A 16,507-nucleotide genomic window follows, 5' to 3' on the forward strand; every position below is an offset into this window, starting at 1 on the left:
GTTGGGGGTTCGATCCCCCCGTTGGGCGTTCCGAAATCTTGATTTTTTTTTTTACACGTACTTTACGAAGCACCTAGATTTTAATTACGTAATAAGTGGCACATATCTGATATTAAGAATTCATTGATGATCAAAAATACCTAACTTATTATGTATATGTTTGAACTATTATTGTGCAAATTAAAAAGGCCGAGTATAGCTTGAATGCGAGTTGATTGAATGCGTTGTTTTTCGTTTTGATAAGAAATTTCATTTTATCATACATTAAAAACTTTTTGGTATATGGAATACCAAATAGGATTTTAAGTTTGTCGTATTGGAGAATTTCAGAAATTAGAGTTAAAATTTCTCGACGTGTTTAAATGTAGGTCTAAAAATATTGATATCAAAATTGTTTCATTAAAAAAGCACCTATTTAAATAAAGTTTATGCTGAAGTAAATCTATTCCTTTTCTTGATAAAGAATTAACTTTATTACATATCTGGTATAATTTTTAGTATATTACAATAAGATTACAAAATTAAAATTATTGCAGTCATACAAGATATTTGCTGTAATAATCTTTTTTTTTTGTAAATATTCTAAATATTTTGCATAAAAAATAGTGTGTTATTTAATCACAAAACAAAAATCTTCGATGAACAAAAAGAAAAAGTCCAAAAGGAAATAAAAGATAAATAAATAAATAGAAATAGAAAATAGATAGTAGAAATTATAATACAAAAAAAAAACCAATACAATGTTTGTTTAGAAACAATAAATAAAGAATTCAGATCCTGAATCCTTTTATAACCAAGACAGGCGATAATGCCTGTTTTGGTACAGTTTCTTCAGCATTGATATCATTTTGATCTTCGGACATTACAGCGATTACGCCATCGCTACCGCGATGCGTTCTCGTGAACTTTTTATCATTTTGTTGAATATCTTCCGCATTACCGTCTTCTGAATTTTCATCTGATATTCCATTTAATTCATCATTTTGCTGCACTTCTACCAATCTATCAAGTTCTTCAAGCGCTTCTGAAGTGAAATCCACATCAAACAATTCACTAATAAGTCTTCGTGAAGGTAAACGATAATGATATGTTGATAACATTTGAATTGCTTTATAATATGTACTTAGATTAGTAAATACTTCTGGATGCTGTGATCTTATTCTAAATAAAATAGATAAAATGTAAATATAATTAAATTAATAATTTGAATATTAAAATTTATAACTTACTTTGAAAGACTTCGAGAGCCAGCATTTGATAATATTCGATTCGTTAGATTTGCCATTGCTTTAAACAAATTCCTTTCAACCGATGAACATGGTACTATAGGTTTTGATGGTGTATCAAGGGCTGATTCAAAACCCGTGTACTTCCATTTAGGAAACTAGAGAAGTAAAAACATGTTATCAATAATATTACTACTATAATTACTTTTATATTAAAAAAATATGTGCATATACACTTACGGATAGAAATGCTTGAGAATTTACGGGTATACATAAACCAGTTCCTATTCCCGTGTTTGCGTCGTATACACACTCCCATCCAAGATCTTCTAACATTTCAATACCTGATGCTGTTTTTGTTATTAACCCTAAAACAAAATAACATGTCCTATAATCCGCATATTATTAAAGAAAGGTTAATTTAATATCATAATTTAACAACATTGATAGGATTATAATAATTTACCCTTTCAAAGATAGGACTGAGGAATTTTCTGCAATAAACACTATATCCTTAATTATATCTTCTTCCTCTAAAAATTGTAATCCACTCTTCGATGACCCAATATTTCCCTAGATTATAGAATTCACATTAAATATAAAACTGGACGACAACATACATTTAACTTCATATTAATTCTACTTACCACAGTCCAAAGAACCGACTTGAGTTTTGCTATACCGGATGCGTCACGCGATTCTAATTTGTGCGCTCTCACAAACTTTGCGAACTCGCGAAAATGTCCTTTTTCTCTTAATAATTGACAACCTTCGTTAGTTTTCGCAAGTTCACCATAGAAATGAGGAGGCGATATTCCATCAAATGGTTGCCTATTTAATGTTCATAAAAAAACCAATAAGCTCATATATCTACTACATTAATATGTTTATTGTTTTAAAATCATACTCTAACATTTTGTCATCATCATCGAAACGGTTATCACCTCCACCAAGTTTTAACGCTGTTGACAACATAACTTCCAATTGAGTAACATAATATTGATTCCGACTCTATAAATACAAAGATATGCGGTTATTAGAAATTATAAGTAGCATTATGTATCATATAAATTTAAAATTTACTTGGAACCACTCATCCATTTCTCTTTCGACATAATCGAATTCAGAAAGGTATTTGAATCCTATTGAAGTAGACAGAAATCTTAACAACAAAGGATTTCCTACTTCTCCTAAATGATCCAGGCTCGGTCGAAGCATAACTAGCGATTCGATATTTTCCTTGTGATTACAAGTTTCTTCAAGAACACGAACCGCCATTTGACACACTTCCATAGCGGGATCGTATAACTAAATATGTTAATAAAAAATTAAATAACTATAAGGTTAAATTATTAATCGGAAATTTATTACAAACCTGGGTAATAAGTAGTTGTATTCCCCATTCATTAAATTTTTTCGACGACGTCCTTAAAATCAGACCCAAATGCTTTGTCGCATATAACCTTACACGCTATATAATTTGACAACATAATAAATTTAGTAAGATGGAGGTATAAATTTGCAACTTTAATAAAAAAGGTAATGCTTTCTTTTTCTTTGAAAAGAAAAAGGAATGGAAAAAAAAATAAATAAAAAAAAAAATTTTTTTTTGGTAAAGATAATGAGAATAACCAGACTCGATATGTATCAAATTTATAAATTAATCACCTTGTAACCTGATGTCATCACTTTGGAAAGAAGAATGCGTGGATGCCCATCTCTAATTAGGTAAAATTGATTATGTTGAGTATTTACAAGAAAACTAATATTATTTTTTTATAAAATTATTTTTTGGAACAACATACAGACTATAATCTAGATTCGTAATAATAGCTTTAATCAAGTCTTCGCGACTTCTTAGTTCACTTAAATGATAAAACGTGTTGAAAATTTTGAACTTTTCCAATAATCTTATAGGGACAAGATATATAGAATCATTAGCAAAATAAATGATTTAACAAAATACAGGTATATGGGTATGTATGTAAGAAACAAACCTAACACCTTCTTTATATTTGCTAAAATACCCTAAGATGGTGAAATATCCAGATGTAAGTGTGTTATTTATTCGTTCTTTAGAAAACAATGGCTCGGATTCAGAAGTTCCATTAATCTTGGTAAAGATAATTATTAATAAATTAATATGGTATTACATAAATCTTTCAGTCATAATAGACATTACATACGGGATCAAGCTGGTTTAGACCATCTGCGATCTGTCTCAAGAACTTGTTACTCTCTAAATATCTTACACCATCACTACATGCTAATAATGTAGATACAAGAGTGCATCCCAATGTTACAAATATTTCGTTTTCCTATTTATATAAGAACACAGCTCAAAACATTATTTTCTTAATTATGATTTAATCAAAGGAGAAATAAAATAATTACGGAGGTCTTTTCAATTTCTGAGAACCTTCGACTAGTTGGCCGGAAAAATCCAATTAGACGTTTTACAAACTTGGATCTAATAGCTTCTTCTAATCTTCGTGGATTAAGTAATGGACCTTGCAACAATTCCATCATAGTTTCAAAGTCCCATTTTTTACCATCTTTTGTGCTTAAGACCTATAAAATTCTCAAGTCAGAAATTAATGGGTAAATATTAAACATCATTACCTTTAGAAATTTCCACAAACCTGAGACTCCATTAGCAAACTCACAAAATGCTTATCATCAATTTGCATACCCATCTTAATCTTTACATTTTCAACCTGTCGAGCATTACGACTTCGAGGGTTAAGCGATGAATCGTTATCTACACTATTGATTTGTAACCGATTTCGTGTTCTATTTAAATTATCGATATGTGAGAGAGCAGCAGTAGCACTATGCCGTACGATCTCATCATCAAATTTTGTCGCTAAACTAAAAAGTCTCGGTAGAGACTGAATTTCAATTAATTTTGATAAACTAAAAATAATGAATGTTGTAACTTTTAAACATAAAACATCTTACTTGAATTCGTATTGAACGAGACACTGATAATAATCTATTTGACAATTGAAGAATTTCTCCAATAAAAAGTGTAGCTTTGCGAGCAACATGTTGATTCTTATCCTCAATAATTTCAACAAGTGCCTTTAATTTTACAAAAAAAAAACTCTATTCAAAATTTTTTACAAAATATTTAGCATTAAGACAATTCAATAATTATTACATACATCAAGAAGTCCAGAATCCATAAATATATCAAGTAAGACTACCAAATGATGGTCCAATAAGTTTAATCTGTCATGAACATTTATAGATGAGGGTGGTGGCTCGCCAATATTATTATCTTTTTGTTCAGGATTACCATATACTATAATAATAATTATTTAGTATTCCAAAATTAAGACTTAAATACTTAATCATGTCCTATAAATAAATCATTTAGACGATCAAATGTATTACAATAAAAAATTTTTATTAAAAAAAATGGTTTACCAGTTATCCTTTTTCCAGATAAAAAATTAGGATACCAATTTGGAGCCTTTATCCTGAAAATGTCGAAAAACATATCAAGCATGATTTCCTATGGATTATAAAAAATTCTATCGGATAAGAGATCTTGGTCATAAATAGCCCGATATTTTAACAGATAATAATAATAAAATTTTCATGTAAACCATACACCTACTGACCCTCGTTTCATCCGAAGTTATCCTGAGCGATTCCACGATAGATTTTATTGCTTGCTTATTGTCTCTACAAAGATATATAATCCCCGTCCATGATTTTAATAACACAGAGATTGCTCTAGAACTTGCTCTAACCTGCTGTTCAAATTTAGATCCTTTATTACAAGCATCCGTGAACCCGGAAAGTACAATCTAGCCATTATTTAATTTATCCGTTAAATGACTTTGGGTAAATTGTAATCACTTTTTCCTTCAAAGTTTATATCCTAACCTCTAAATCAACTCCAGGTCTAATGCACTCTCTAGAATCCGGGGTATCTATCACATATAATAAAGCCATTATCAAATATTCAGCAAGTTCTACAGGTCCATCAATTAAAGCTTGAAGAAGTACTCTCATCCCACCACAACTTGTAACAATTTTTGGCTCACGAATCACTGAAAATATTACATACTTGTGTAAATATAAAATTATCCAAGGAAAAAAAAATTATTATTAATTGAATTAATCATGATTTTTATTCATACTTATTTCAGCCAGAGTCTCTAGACATATATTTCTTAATTTCTCATCAGGCTGTTCGGCAATTGACACAATCGCTCGCATAACACCAAGAGGTATTAATTTAGTACCACCAGGTACATCTGAAAAAGTTCGCAAAAGTTTTAAAACTTGTTCTCTCTCATCATTGAATAATTTTGGATCTTTCGCTAAGGACCTATAATATTACCAAAAATTTTAGTTAATTTTAATTTAAAAAAAAAACAAAAAAATTTAATAGTAATTTACCTCATAATAAATATATCGTAATGTAAATCTGTAATTTGTTTTAATGTTTCAGTATCCGCAATTAAATACCTCAATGCTCGATATCCAGCAATCCTAACTTCCTTTACTGGATCCGATACACAAAATCTCAATCTGATCGGAAACACATTACAAGTGGAATATGAGTTATTTCGAAGTAAGAAATTATTATGAATTATTTAACACATACCCGTATAAAAAAGGTTTAGCTGGATATGTATATTTTAATCTTTCATGGTTTTTAATTAGTCGTACCAAACTATTTAGTTTATCGACTCGCGTTGCAGATTCTTCGTTTCGATCTTTAATACAAGCCAGAACATCTTGTATTATCTCCGCAGGTGTTCGATTTTTATCTAATTCATTTAAAATGTTCATGTAAAAAACAACAATCACGTCATAGGTAATTAGTCAATTAATTAACATTAAAGGTTTAAATTATTTTAAATAAGAAATAAAAACCTTCGTCTCGTTCAACATCGGATTCTATTTGTCTTATTAAATTCTTTCTGACACGAGGAGATGCCGCTAGGCGACGCCGATATGACTTCATGCTCATACTCCCTAACGCAATGCGTCAAATTAAATATAGTTAATACGAAAAGTATTGTTATTAAACAAAAAAAAAATGATTTAATTGACCAAAAAAAGTAATAAATATACCTTCAACTTCAGTCATAATTTCCAGTCTGTGCTTTTGCCTCTACATTAAAAATTTTAGGTTAATAATATTAAAGTAATTAAATAAATGTTAGCTATAAAGTATTTGTATAAGAAAAAACTCACTTCATAAGTAACTTTAATACTAACGTGAATTATAAAAAAAAATAATTATATAAGATAATCGATGATTCTTGATTACGGGAAAGTCCAACTTGTTGAATATAGAATATATAAAATTTTTAGACGTCGCACATTGTGCGCTCGCCCAAATCAGATGGTTTGATCAGCCAAAATTTGCTTCAAAATCGGATTGGATCTCAATTCGATCTCAGTCAAACTCCTCATAATTAGATGAAATGTTCACGTGATTAGAAAATGATTTTCGTGGAGAAACGCTGCGAAGCAGTTCGGATAATATTTTAATATCCCTATCCAATAGCTGTGTTAGTCCAAGATCATGCTTCACATATATAAGAATATACCTTTTTTATTATAGTAACCAGACTAACCAGACTATAAAATTTAATATTTATATTCATATGATATTTTATAATCTAAACCATGTAAATACATCAGAAATATTAAAGATGTTTACGCAATAAATAATTTATTTTTATCTTAGTCTAAAAAATGATCCTATTTGCTGCATAGTAAATATCGTGAATTTTAAGCCATAATATTTACAAAATTTAGTTTAAATTTTTCTTTTTATAAATCAAAAAAATAATACATGCGAAATGACGAACGCGTTATTCTCTATGGCTTAAAGAACAAAGACAATAATATAATCATTGTATAATTAATATTCTTCAAATAGTAATAAGTTGGAAATTAAATATTAATCTCTTATGTACAGTAGTATTATTGCTCGATTATTTTTTTATATTATTGATACTTTACATGATCGCTGGATTCCTCGAAACGGATGTATTTTTCACGATTACACCTGAATTTACAATGGGCGTAACCAAAAGGCATAACGTGGATTAGCTTCGGCTGCGATTATTGTGGAACCATTTGAAAATTTAAGAAGCGGCTTCCTGAATTCTTGAATAATAAGCTTCCATTTCTGGTCCTAGCTCGTCTGTTTCATTCCCGTAAAAGAATCATATTACAGAATTATGCATGCTAATTATTATAAAAGGTTAACTTAAACCTTAAAAATGATTTGTCAGCCGATCTGGTGCATTTAGATTTGTACAAGAATTTTATATAAAATAAAGTTCAAAAAAAAAAGAAAGAAAAATTTTCTCGACTTTTGTTTTAATTAAAAAGAATGAAACCCCAGAAAATATAGCATATAACAATAAAGGCTTTAAATTATTTAAATTGTAACCACTGAAAGTTAAAATATCATGAGCAGACGTAGACAGCGCAGGAAGCGACATGATGACTCAACAAGTGATACTGGAACTGATGTAACTGATATAGCCGATTTAGCAATCACTACGTCAAGGAACGATTCATCTAGACGATCATCCGAATCTTCGCGTAGACGTAAAAATAACAGCACTCCTGAAGCTATCGAAGAAATTGTGAATGAGACATTTTTCCTAAAACATGAACAAAATAGACCTTTTCTTACTAAAAAACGAGTAGTTTTTACTGCGGGTATCATTTTTGGGCTTACAATTGCGTGGTTAATGGGGCAAAGAACAACCGAAATTTCCAATTATATCTCACTTGCTTTTTCGGATTTGGATTTTGCTAGCATATTACCAGCAAATATTCTTGTTGATGAACTTTTGGGCAATATTACTATGTTTCTCAAACCGAATATTACGCTTTTGGAAGATAAAGAATTTTATCCTGCTCTGGACATGCTTGAGAGAGGAGTGAAATCACATTTTCCAGTTGTTTTGGTTCCGGGAATTGTCTCAACCGTAAGCAATTTAATATTAATAAAATATTATTATTATAAATTTTGATTTCATTTTATAATAACTAGGGATTAGAAAGTTGGAGTACGTCAAATTGTTCACGGCCATATTTTCGGAAACGAATGTGGGGAACAACCAGTACGTTAAGTCATTAATAAATCATGAGTTATGATCCTATAATTATAAATTTATTATTTTTATTATTATTTTAATATAGCAATGTTTCGCGCCGTGTTATTGGATAAGGAATGTTGGATAGAAACCATGAGACTTGATCCCGACACCGGTTTAGATCCACCAAATTTTAAATTGCGATCTGCACAAGGTTTGATATTTAAATTGTCAAACGCAAAAGTCTATTTACTAGAATATGATTTATTTGTTTATTTTATTTATTTATTTCAAAGGTCTTGATGCAGCTGATTATTTGTTCCCTGGGTAAGAATATATCTGGTTATTTTTTATTTTTTATTTTTTTATTTTTTTCATCTAAAATTTAATTCAACCATTATTCATTTCATCATAGATATTGGGTGTGGGGTAAATTTATTTATTATTATTTTTTTTTTATAATTGTCATCCTCATCTTTTTCACCCATACATCTATTAGGTAAATTGATACAAAATTTTGCAGCAATTGGTTATGATAATAATAATATGCATCTTGCTGCTTATGATTGGAGACTCTCATTCTATAATCTTGAGGTTAGAGATCAGTATTTTTCTAAGCTTAAAGCGACTCTTGAACTTGCTAAAAAAGTTGATGGAAAGAAAAGTGTGATAGTTAGTCATTCGATGGGTTTGTCATTAGGTTTTTTTTTTAATTATATAAGAAAATTAAATAAAAATAATATTAATTTCAAAAATTCTACAGGAGGATTGGTGACTCTTTATTTTTTTAAATGGGTTGAATCACCTACGGGAGGAAACGGAGGTCCAAATTGGGTGAATGATTATGTAGAAGCATTTGTGAATATAGGTGGACCATTGTTGGGCTTACCTAAAGCTTTGTCAGCATTACTTTCAGGTATTTCGTTGATAAAGTTTTCTGCCTCATGTTCATTTAATAAATATTGTATTTATAATATTTTAGGTGAAATGCGTGACACCGTTGAATTAGGAGCTTTTGGAATTTATGTACTTGAACGTTTTTTCTCAAAGTTAGAACGTGCAGACTTATTTCGTACTTGGGGAGGTCTTTCTTCGATGTTACCTAAAGGTGGGGAAGAAATTTGGGGAAATGAATTCCAGGCACCTGATGATAGTGATGATACACAAGGAACTTACGGTTCCATGTTAACAATGCGATCATTAATTAAAAAGAAAGAGAATCCCAGTGAATCTAGCGATATAGTAAAAGTAAGAAACCACACATGTAAATCTGGTGTACATTTTTTACAAAAGCATACGCCAAATAGATTTAGTGAAATGTTAACAAGAAATTATAGTTTTGGAGTAGTCACTGATGAAGAACAAATGCAAGAGATAAAAGAAGATCGTACCAAATGGACAAATGTGTTGGAATCTCAGTTACCTAATGCGCCTGATATGAAAATATATTGCTTATACGGATATGGGAAAGAAACTGAAAGAAAATATTATTATGCACGTGAACAGCTGGAGGACGAAGATGATGATGATGATGATGATGTTGAAGATGAAAATCAAGAAAAGCGTAAACGCTTCAGGGATAAACTTGGAGGATTTTTAAGAAATGTATTTATTGATAGTTCAGTAAGTTCTGATAAGGATCCTAAGATAAAAAGTGGTGTACATAATGGAGAAGGGTTAGTGCATTATATTATTTAATCTATTTAAGGTTTAAATATTAAGTTTGAATAACATTATTTCTTTAAATAAAAAAATATATATAGAGATGGTACAGTACCATTACTTTCTTTAGGATACATGTGTGTTAAAGGATGGAAAAATCCCTTATATAATCCAGCAGGAATTAAAGTCATTACACGAGAATTTCAACATCAGGTAGGACCACCTTTGGATTTGCGTGGTGGAGAAAATACAGCAGATCATGTTGATATACTTGGAAATTATGAACTCACGGTAAAAAAAAAAATTCTTTTATGTTGGTATCTGTTATTTAGTAACTATCATTATTAATTTCCAAAAATTGTTAATAGAAGGACATATTGAAAATTGCATCTGGAAGTGTTAACGATCTCGAAGATCGTATAACTTCTGCTATTCGAGAATTTGCGGCTAAAGTTAAATTATAAAAGAAAATATATCCATATGTTCTGCTGATTGAAAAAACGCCACTGTGGATATCTAGACAATAATAGAAAAATCTATCGGTGTATACATAGGTATTGATATTGATAATGTTATAACACTTGGCAAATATTTCAATATTTAAAAATATATTTATTTTTTATGAAATGATGATACCATTAATAGTAAAAAGTACATAATATTTTTCAAAGTATATTACGTCTAATTATTAGATTACACCTATTTTTTCTAAAATTTACTTTCTATTTAATACCTTTAAAAATTACAATGAATAAATAGTGTATTGAACTTCCATCTATAAATGATTGAAATATTGTCTTGAATATATTGAGTACCAGCGTCAGTATTTTGATTAAAGTATTTGGATTTAAATACTTTTTTTTTTGATAGAACTCCTTAATTCTTCAGAACGGGCTGTTTTGTAATTATAAAAATCTTTATTTAAAAAAAAATCAATAAATAGGAGGATATTTGTTTGCAAAACAAAAGAAAATCATTGTTTTTGAGTATCTTTAGCCTCAGCCTTTTGATTTAAACAACAAAATGCGGGCATTGAAGCAGATTGATCCCATGGTTTCAGCTTCGTATAGACCTCCTTATATGCTATAGTCATCAAGTTTGATAGAGCAGAATAAACCATTCTTTTTTCAGATGGTTCAGAATCCCACATTTGTGATAAAGTTTTAGAATTTTCACCTGGTCGGTTTATGATCACGGAAGAATGATCTTTACAATATAACATAAAAGAGTTTGGGGGTGTACGATTTGATGATGGTTTTAGAAGGTCTTTAAGAGGTAAATTAGTTTTAAGGATTATACCATGTTCTTCGATCATTTTATTTAAATTTTCGTCGATGGACTTCAATAATTCTGCTGATCGAGACATTTTGTAATAATGAAGATATTTTATGGTAAAGATATTTAAAAGATTAACCACTAGAAATGATGTTTAAATGTTAAATAATATTTTAATCTTTTATCGTGAAAAAAAAAGGTCTAAAATATCGTCATTTTATAGGAATTTCGTAACGCGTTGAACATAATATGTAAATTTATTCATGAATGTTGTGTTTCAAATGGGAACAATGTTTGTTTTAAAACTTTAAATCTTTTAATTTCCAAGCTTGATCGGTTAGTAAAAGTTGGGTAATTGTCTCGAAACGTTATTTCACATCGCAATGAAACACCGTTTGAACTTTATAAAAAAAGAAAATGAATATTTTAAAAAAGGAAATAATAAACCTCATTAAGAAACATTGTTAAGGATATTAGTATTGAGTAGATACGAAAATTTTTTTAATTATTAAAAATCCGATAATTCGCTATAATAAAATGTTTAATTATTTATCGAATTCTGATTGTAATTTATTCAAATTTGGATTGAATTAAGTGAGATGAAACAATTAGAGTATGAAATGATTTACAAATTTGGACTCAACAAGCATGTGTAACATAATCAGGATCGCGTTACGACCTTTTAAATTATATAATTGTTATAACTAATAAATTTGACTGTATCAAGTATAAAAAGAACAATAACTTTAATTCTTGTGTAATACATCAATACAAGTTTTCAAACAACAAAGAGCATTGTGTACAAGGATGGGGGTTAATTAAAGATTTGTACAGTATTACTAATGTAAAATTTGCACAGATCCCGATAAATTCCTGCAAATTCCATGGGAATCCCATCACTAATTGTGCATTGATACCAAATCCGTGATGATTCATTCAGCTTAAAAAGGATTTATAAATGTTTATAAATTTGGTATTTCTTACACCATTCAATCCGCTTTGTAAAGATTCTTATCAACTTCTTTTGTTCTACTTTTTTGACCCTTTATCTAATTTATAAATAATAATTTAATTTTGATGTCTTGGCAACTTTTGTGCTCAGTCATTTGAAAGGTTTCAATTAAGTGCAACAAGCGTGTATAGAGATTTCCGATTTTTTAAAAATTTTTTTATTTCGCTATGGATCATGGGCTTAAATAATGCCACAAATCATTAAGTTACAAATACTTTAACAATAACGATAAAGAGAGAAGAAAATTCAAAAAATGTTGACAATGATCGTGGTCTAATGCGAAAAAGTACCAGACATTCCGGTATGAAAAAAAAATATCTCATTTATTTTTTCTTTTTTGCAGGTAGCCATTTGAATCTCCAGAGAATCTCTATTTGTTCCAGTTTTTAAACAATTGCCCATTCATAATGTTTAGAAATTCACTATTTGACATAGATATATAGATGACATCAGCAATGTTTATTCAATTTATTATACCATACAGTTATTATTATTAAAATTGTAATATTATGTTTTTTATTTTCTTTCGAAAATGATAGAATCACATATATTCTGAGTAATATGACTATACAAAAGATATGTTGACTATAATACTAAATAGAAGGTATTCTTATATAGGGATGGAAACAACCATATTATGAATTTTGATTACATTTGCTAAAACATAAAATATAATAAATATTGTTAATTGTATGTTAGAGTATCCAACATTCGCATATATTTAGTTCGTTTTTCACCGATTCTTCAAAAGAAAAATGTCATTCTCGAGATATGAAGCCGGAAAACATATTATTATCAGGTGATGATAAAAATTTCGGATTTCGGATGGGCAATCAATACACCAGACGCAAGCCAGATACGTAGGACATTCTGTGGTACGCTTAATTACTTACCACATGAAATGATCAAAGACTTGGGTTATGAAAGAATAGATTTGTGGGCGCTTGGAGTGTTGTGTTGTGAATTTTTTGTCGGGGAGCCTCCTTTTATGGTTAAAGACCATGGGAGAAATTGGTCTTGTCGGTTTTTTATGTATATTTATCGGTGAATAATATCGAATAGGTTGAGCGTGATGGCTACATACATCAGGGGAACCAGTAGGAAGTGGCTGCGCTTAAATTCACGCATCTTTTCCATTTCTCTTTTTCTTGACGAATCCTTTCTTTAATTTCTTGTGATTTCCTCTTGGAAATTTCCTCACCAAGTAAACTAAACATTGGTAATTCGATTAACCGGTGTTCAATCACCGGTCTATTTGGTTCTTTATAATCGGGTACGGGATTAGCTTTAATGACATGTGGTGGTGAAGGACTCTTCGTTCTTGGTGGCTTAGGTTTCGTTATGGCCGGTGAATATGGTTCAGTCAGCTTTGGCTTTTGTACTTTTGGCTTTGGCACTATTGGTACGAACACACGTTTCTAATAGACGAGATATATTATTATTATAAACGTGTTAAAGTAATAATATGATAAATATGATAATAATTACTTGTATTCCACCACTCTTTTTAGCTAAATAATTTTTAGTTTGTGGAGTACTTGACGCTACCGACATGACCCGAGTCACCCGACTAACATCTTCCATATATTCAAACTTTTCGGCCACTTCAGGTTTGTCGTACACCTCTCTAAGTGCATTCCCCTTGGGACCATAGTAAAAAAATAGTAGAATGTACACTTAGAGAGGGTGGGCATATATAGAGAGTAAAATATTAAGAGCTCTTATTACCAAAAATCAGTTCAACAAAGATTATTATTTTTTTTTTATTTGAAGAGTGGTTAACAAAGTTACAAAGTTAACAAAGATTATAAAGATTCTTAAAAAGGACTTGTTAATCGCACGCGTATGACGTAAGAATAAACAAGTTTTTAATTGGTCCGTTAATATATAATAAGCTGTGTAACAACACTCTTTTTGCCATAGATCACCTGATTTTTTCATTTCAGGGATGATTAATTTTGGCCGGAATCAAAGAACCATAAATTTCGTCCTAATTTATATTATATATACCTTATTACTGTAATAAACTCTTCTTAAACTTGTTAACACCACCAATCAAAAATTTTTAATTCATGATCCGCCAGTGAACCATAAAATTTGACTATTAAAAGGCGGTGATAAGTTCATATATATTTTTATCAATAATTTAGAATCTGCGATTCTGGAGAAAAAATATGGGATAACTCGCCTTCTATTGGTCATAAAGACATAAAATCATTACCATTAGATGCGTCTCAATGAGACGAATCCGATAAACCAAATTTTATTTTCATACGACCACTAGATGATGAGTTATCTTTAAAATTTTAAAATACTAAATTTTTCTTTTTTTTCAAATTCAAATTTTCAGCTCTTATGAAAGTGTCTTTTGGTGCTTAAAATTTTTACCAGTCTTTTATTATTAAGATAGCCAAATGGCATATTTTTATGCCTATAATATTAGTTTTCATATAATATTTTAGTAATTTGTACCTTGCATTGGCGGAACTGTAGATTCTGTGCTATTAGTAAATATATATATAACTTTCACCGGAATTTAATAGCCAAGTTTTATGGTTCACTGGCGGATCACGAATTAAATCACATAATAGGCAACAGGATTAGCAACCTTAATATAATAAAATTTTCCTTTTAGAGTAAATATTCCCACATGCTATTTGTTGCATAATATAAAGTGCAGAAATTTTAGTATTGGTATAAATAGGTAAATCAACCCATTCTGAATTCAAATACTTAAATATTTCTTTTCAAATTAGGTGATTAGTATTGATTTACTTTATTATATCTAATATCAAGATGTAATAAACCAAATCCATATATCCTTCTGTTATCTTTTAAATATATTTACAGTATATAATTTTGAGATATTTAGTTAGTTAATTTAAATTTTAAAGTAATTGCTACTGAACTCCTCATTTTTTTTTGTTTCACTCAGAGTGAAATTAATGTCAATAGGTTCTGCAAAAGTTGTGAATCCTGTATTATTAGAACTTATATATTCATGGCTATAAACATGCTATAAATATTATAATATCACTTCTTGAAAGAGATTTTAATAATCATTCATAATTGAACTGCAATTTTTACATTATTGACATTAATTTTTTTTTTTTTCTGTAAATTAATTGAGTCTCATTTACTATTAAAATTGAATTAGATTGCATTGATTTATCCACTCTTTTTAGCTTATACCAAAATTCTCTTCCATCGCTCTTTAAATATATTTTAATTGATATCTGTTTTCCAAAATAATAAAATTTATATTACTCTATAATTTAAAAATTCAAATGCATTAGTTAAAATGTACTCCAAAATTTAAACTATTGTTTTTTCAAAGAAAGGAGATATTTATAAATAAAACTGAAATTAAATAACAAAGTCAAAATGATTAAAAAAAAAATTCTATGGTCAAAATATAAAACTGAAATAAATTATAATAGTCAAAATGAATTATGAGAATCAAAATGTATTACAAGAATTGAAATATCAATAAAAGCTAATAATACAGCAATAATAATTTACTTAATAATTTACTTATTTTATCAATCAAATACTAATATTGCTTTCAAAATATAAATAATTTTATTTGCAAATAATTTTATAAAAAGAATTCTCAATATTTAATTTTAAATTTAATTATATTAATTAAATATTTTCACATTTCTTCTTTTTTACTACTTTAAATTGTTTCATATATATTATAAATTGTCTCATCAATATATTCTAAAAATATTTAATCTTTTATAATTGAAATTGAACTATTAATTCCTATTAACCTATCTGATCTTTTCAAGTGTTTTTTTCAAATAGAGTGATTTTAGTACTTTTGTTAAATAAAATAAACCTTTAAATAAAACTTGTTTACTTATAATAAAAGTTACCGTAAAAAATTGACCTTTTATTACTAATGATTTTTACTTTACTTTTTTCTTAAATTCTATTAATTAATTAGCTAAAAAGAAAAAAAATCATAATAATATAATATAAAATTTTCTTTTATAGTAAAATCTGCAAAGAATTTTATATATAATTTTTACTTTAGATCTGAGAGTAATCTATCTTATAAATAAGCAGATCCTCTTACTTAAATATTAATTTTTATTAAATTTTTATAAAGTAATTAATATTTTTTACAATAGTATATTTAATTCTAAATATTAATAATTTTTATTTAATTATTTATTAAAATTAAATTTAATAAAGTAATAAGAATTATTTTCAAATATATTTATTGTAAAATAATA

At 28.5% G+C, this 16,507-nt stretch overlaps 4 protein-coding genes across 4 annotated transcripts; 1 reads left to right on the plus strand and 3 right to left on the minus strand.

The window, feature by feature from the left end:
- Window positions 1-770: 770 nt before the first annotated feature.
- On the minus strand, window positions 771-6,862 carry OCT59_024850 (uncharacterized protein; the record flags this gene model as incomplete). Its single annotated transcript, XM_066134411.1, has 27 exons — window positions 771-1,161; window positions 1,230-1,384; window positions 1,467-1,614; window positions 1,693-1,799; window positions 1,874-2,057; window positions 2,140-2,237; window positions 2,310-2,534; window positions 2,602-2,697; window positions 2,895-2,946; window positions 3,032-3,136; window positions 3,224-3,339; window positions 3,413-3,544; window positions 3,621-3,797; window positions 3,869-4,117; window positions 4,188-4,310; window positions 4,394-4,533; window positions 4,659-4,746; window positions 4,856-5,044; window positions 5,124-5,290; window positions 5,381-5,571; window positions 5,643-5,774; window positions 5,851-6,016; window positions 6,123-6,224; window positions 6,324-6,363; window positions 6,447-6,465; window positions 6,662-6,762; window positions 6,833-6,862. The coding sequence occupies 27 exons, from the start codon at window positions 6,860-6,862 to the stop codon at window positions 771-773; spliced, it is 3,723 nt and encodes a 1,240-aa protein (XP_065991708.1).
- A 704-nt stretch (window positions 6,863-7,566) lies between these two features.
- On the plus strand, window positions 7,567-10,755 carry OCT59_024851 (uncharacterized protein). Its single transcript, XM_066134421.1, has 10 exons — window positions 7,567-8,206; window positions 8,272-8,341; window positions 8,421-8,528; window positions 8,611-8,641; window positions 8,730-8,743; window positions 8,814-9,002; window positions 9,078-9,230; window positions 9,297-9,990; window positions 10,078-10,267; window positions 10,345-10,755. Exons 1-10 carry the CDS (start codon window positions 7,679-7,681, stop codon window positions 10,438-10,440), a joined length of 2,073 nt encoding a protein of 690 aa, XP_065991709.1. The 5' UTR covers window positions 7,567-7,678; the 3' UTR covers window positions 10,441-10,755.
- Window positions 10,756-10,949: 194 nt separating this feature from the next.
- Window positions 10,950-11,342, minus strand: OCT59_024852 (uncharacterized protein; the record flags this gene model as incomplete). Its single annotated transcript, XM_025325078.1, has 1 exon — window positions 10,950-11,342. One exon carries the CDS (start codon window positions 11,340-11,342, stop codon window positions 10,950-10,952), a length of 393 nt encoding a protein of 130 aa, XP_025183032.1.
- Window positions 11,343-12,747: 1,405 nt separating this feature from the next.
- Window positions 12,748-14,051, minus strand: OCT59_024853 (uncharacterized protein). The gene is made up of 3 exons (XM_066134438.1): window positions 13,992-14,051; window positions 13,752-13,904; window positions 12,748-13,681 (listed from the first exon to the last, which is right to left on the minus strand). The coding sequence occupies exons 2-3, from the start codon at window positions 13,845-13,847 to the stop codon at window positions 13,349-13,351; spliced, it is 429 nt and encodes a 142-aa protein (XP_065991710.1). The 5' UTR covers window positions 13,848-13,904; window positions 13,992-14,051; the 3' UTR covers window positions 12,748-13,348.
- Window positions 14,052-16,507: the final 2,456 nt, after the last annotated feature.

The sequence above is a fragment of the Rhizophagus irregularis genome, chromosome 5, assembly GCF_026210795.1.
Source record: "Rhizophagus irregularis chromosome 5, complete sequence".
Classification (NCBI taxonomy): Eukaryota; Fungi; Glomeromycota; class Glomeromycetes; order Glomerales; family Glomeraceae; genus Rhizophagus; species Rhizophagus irregularis.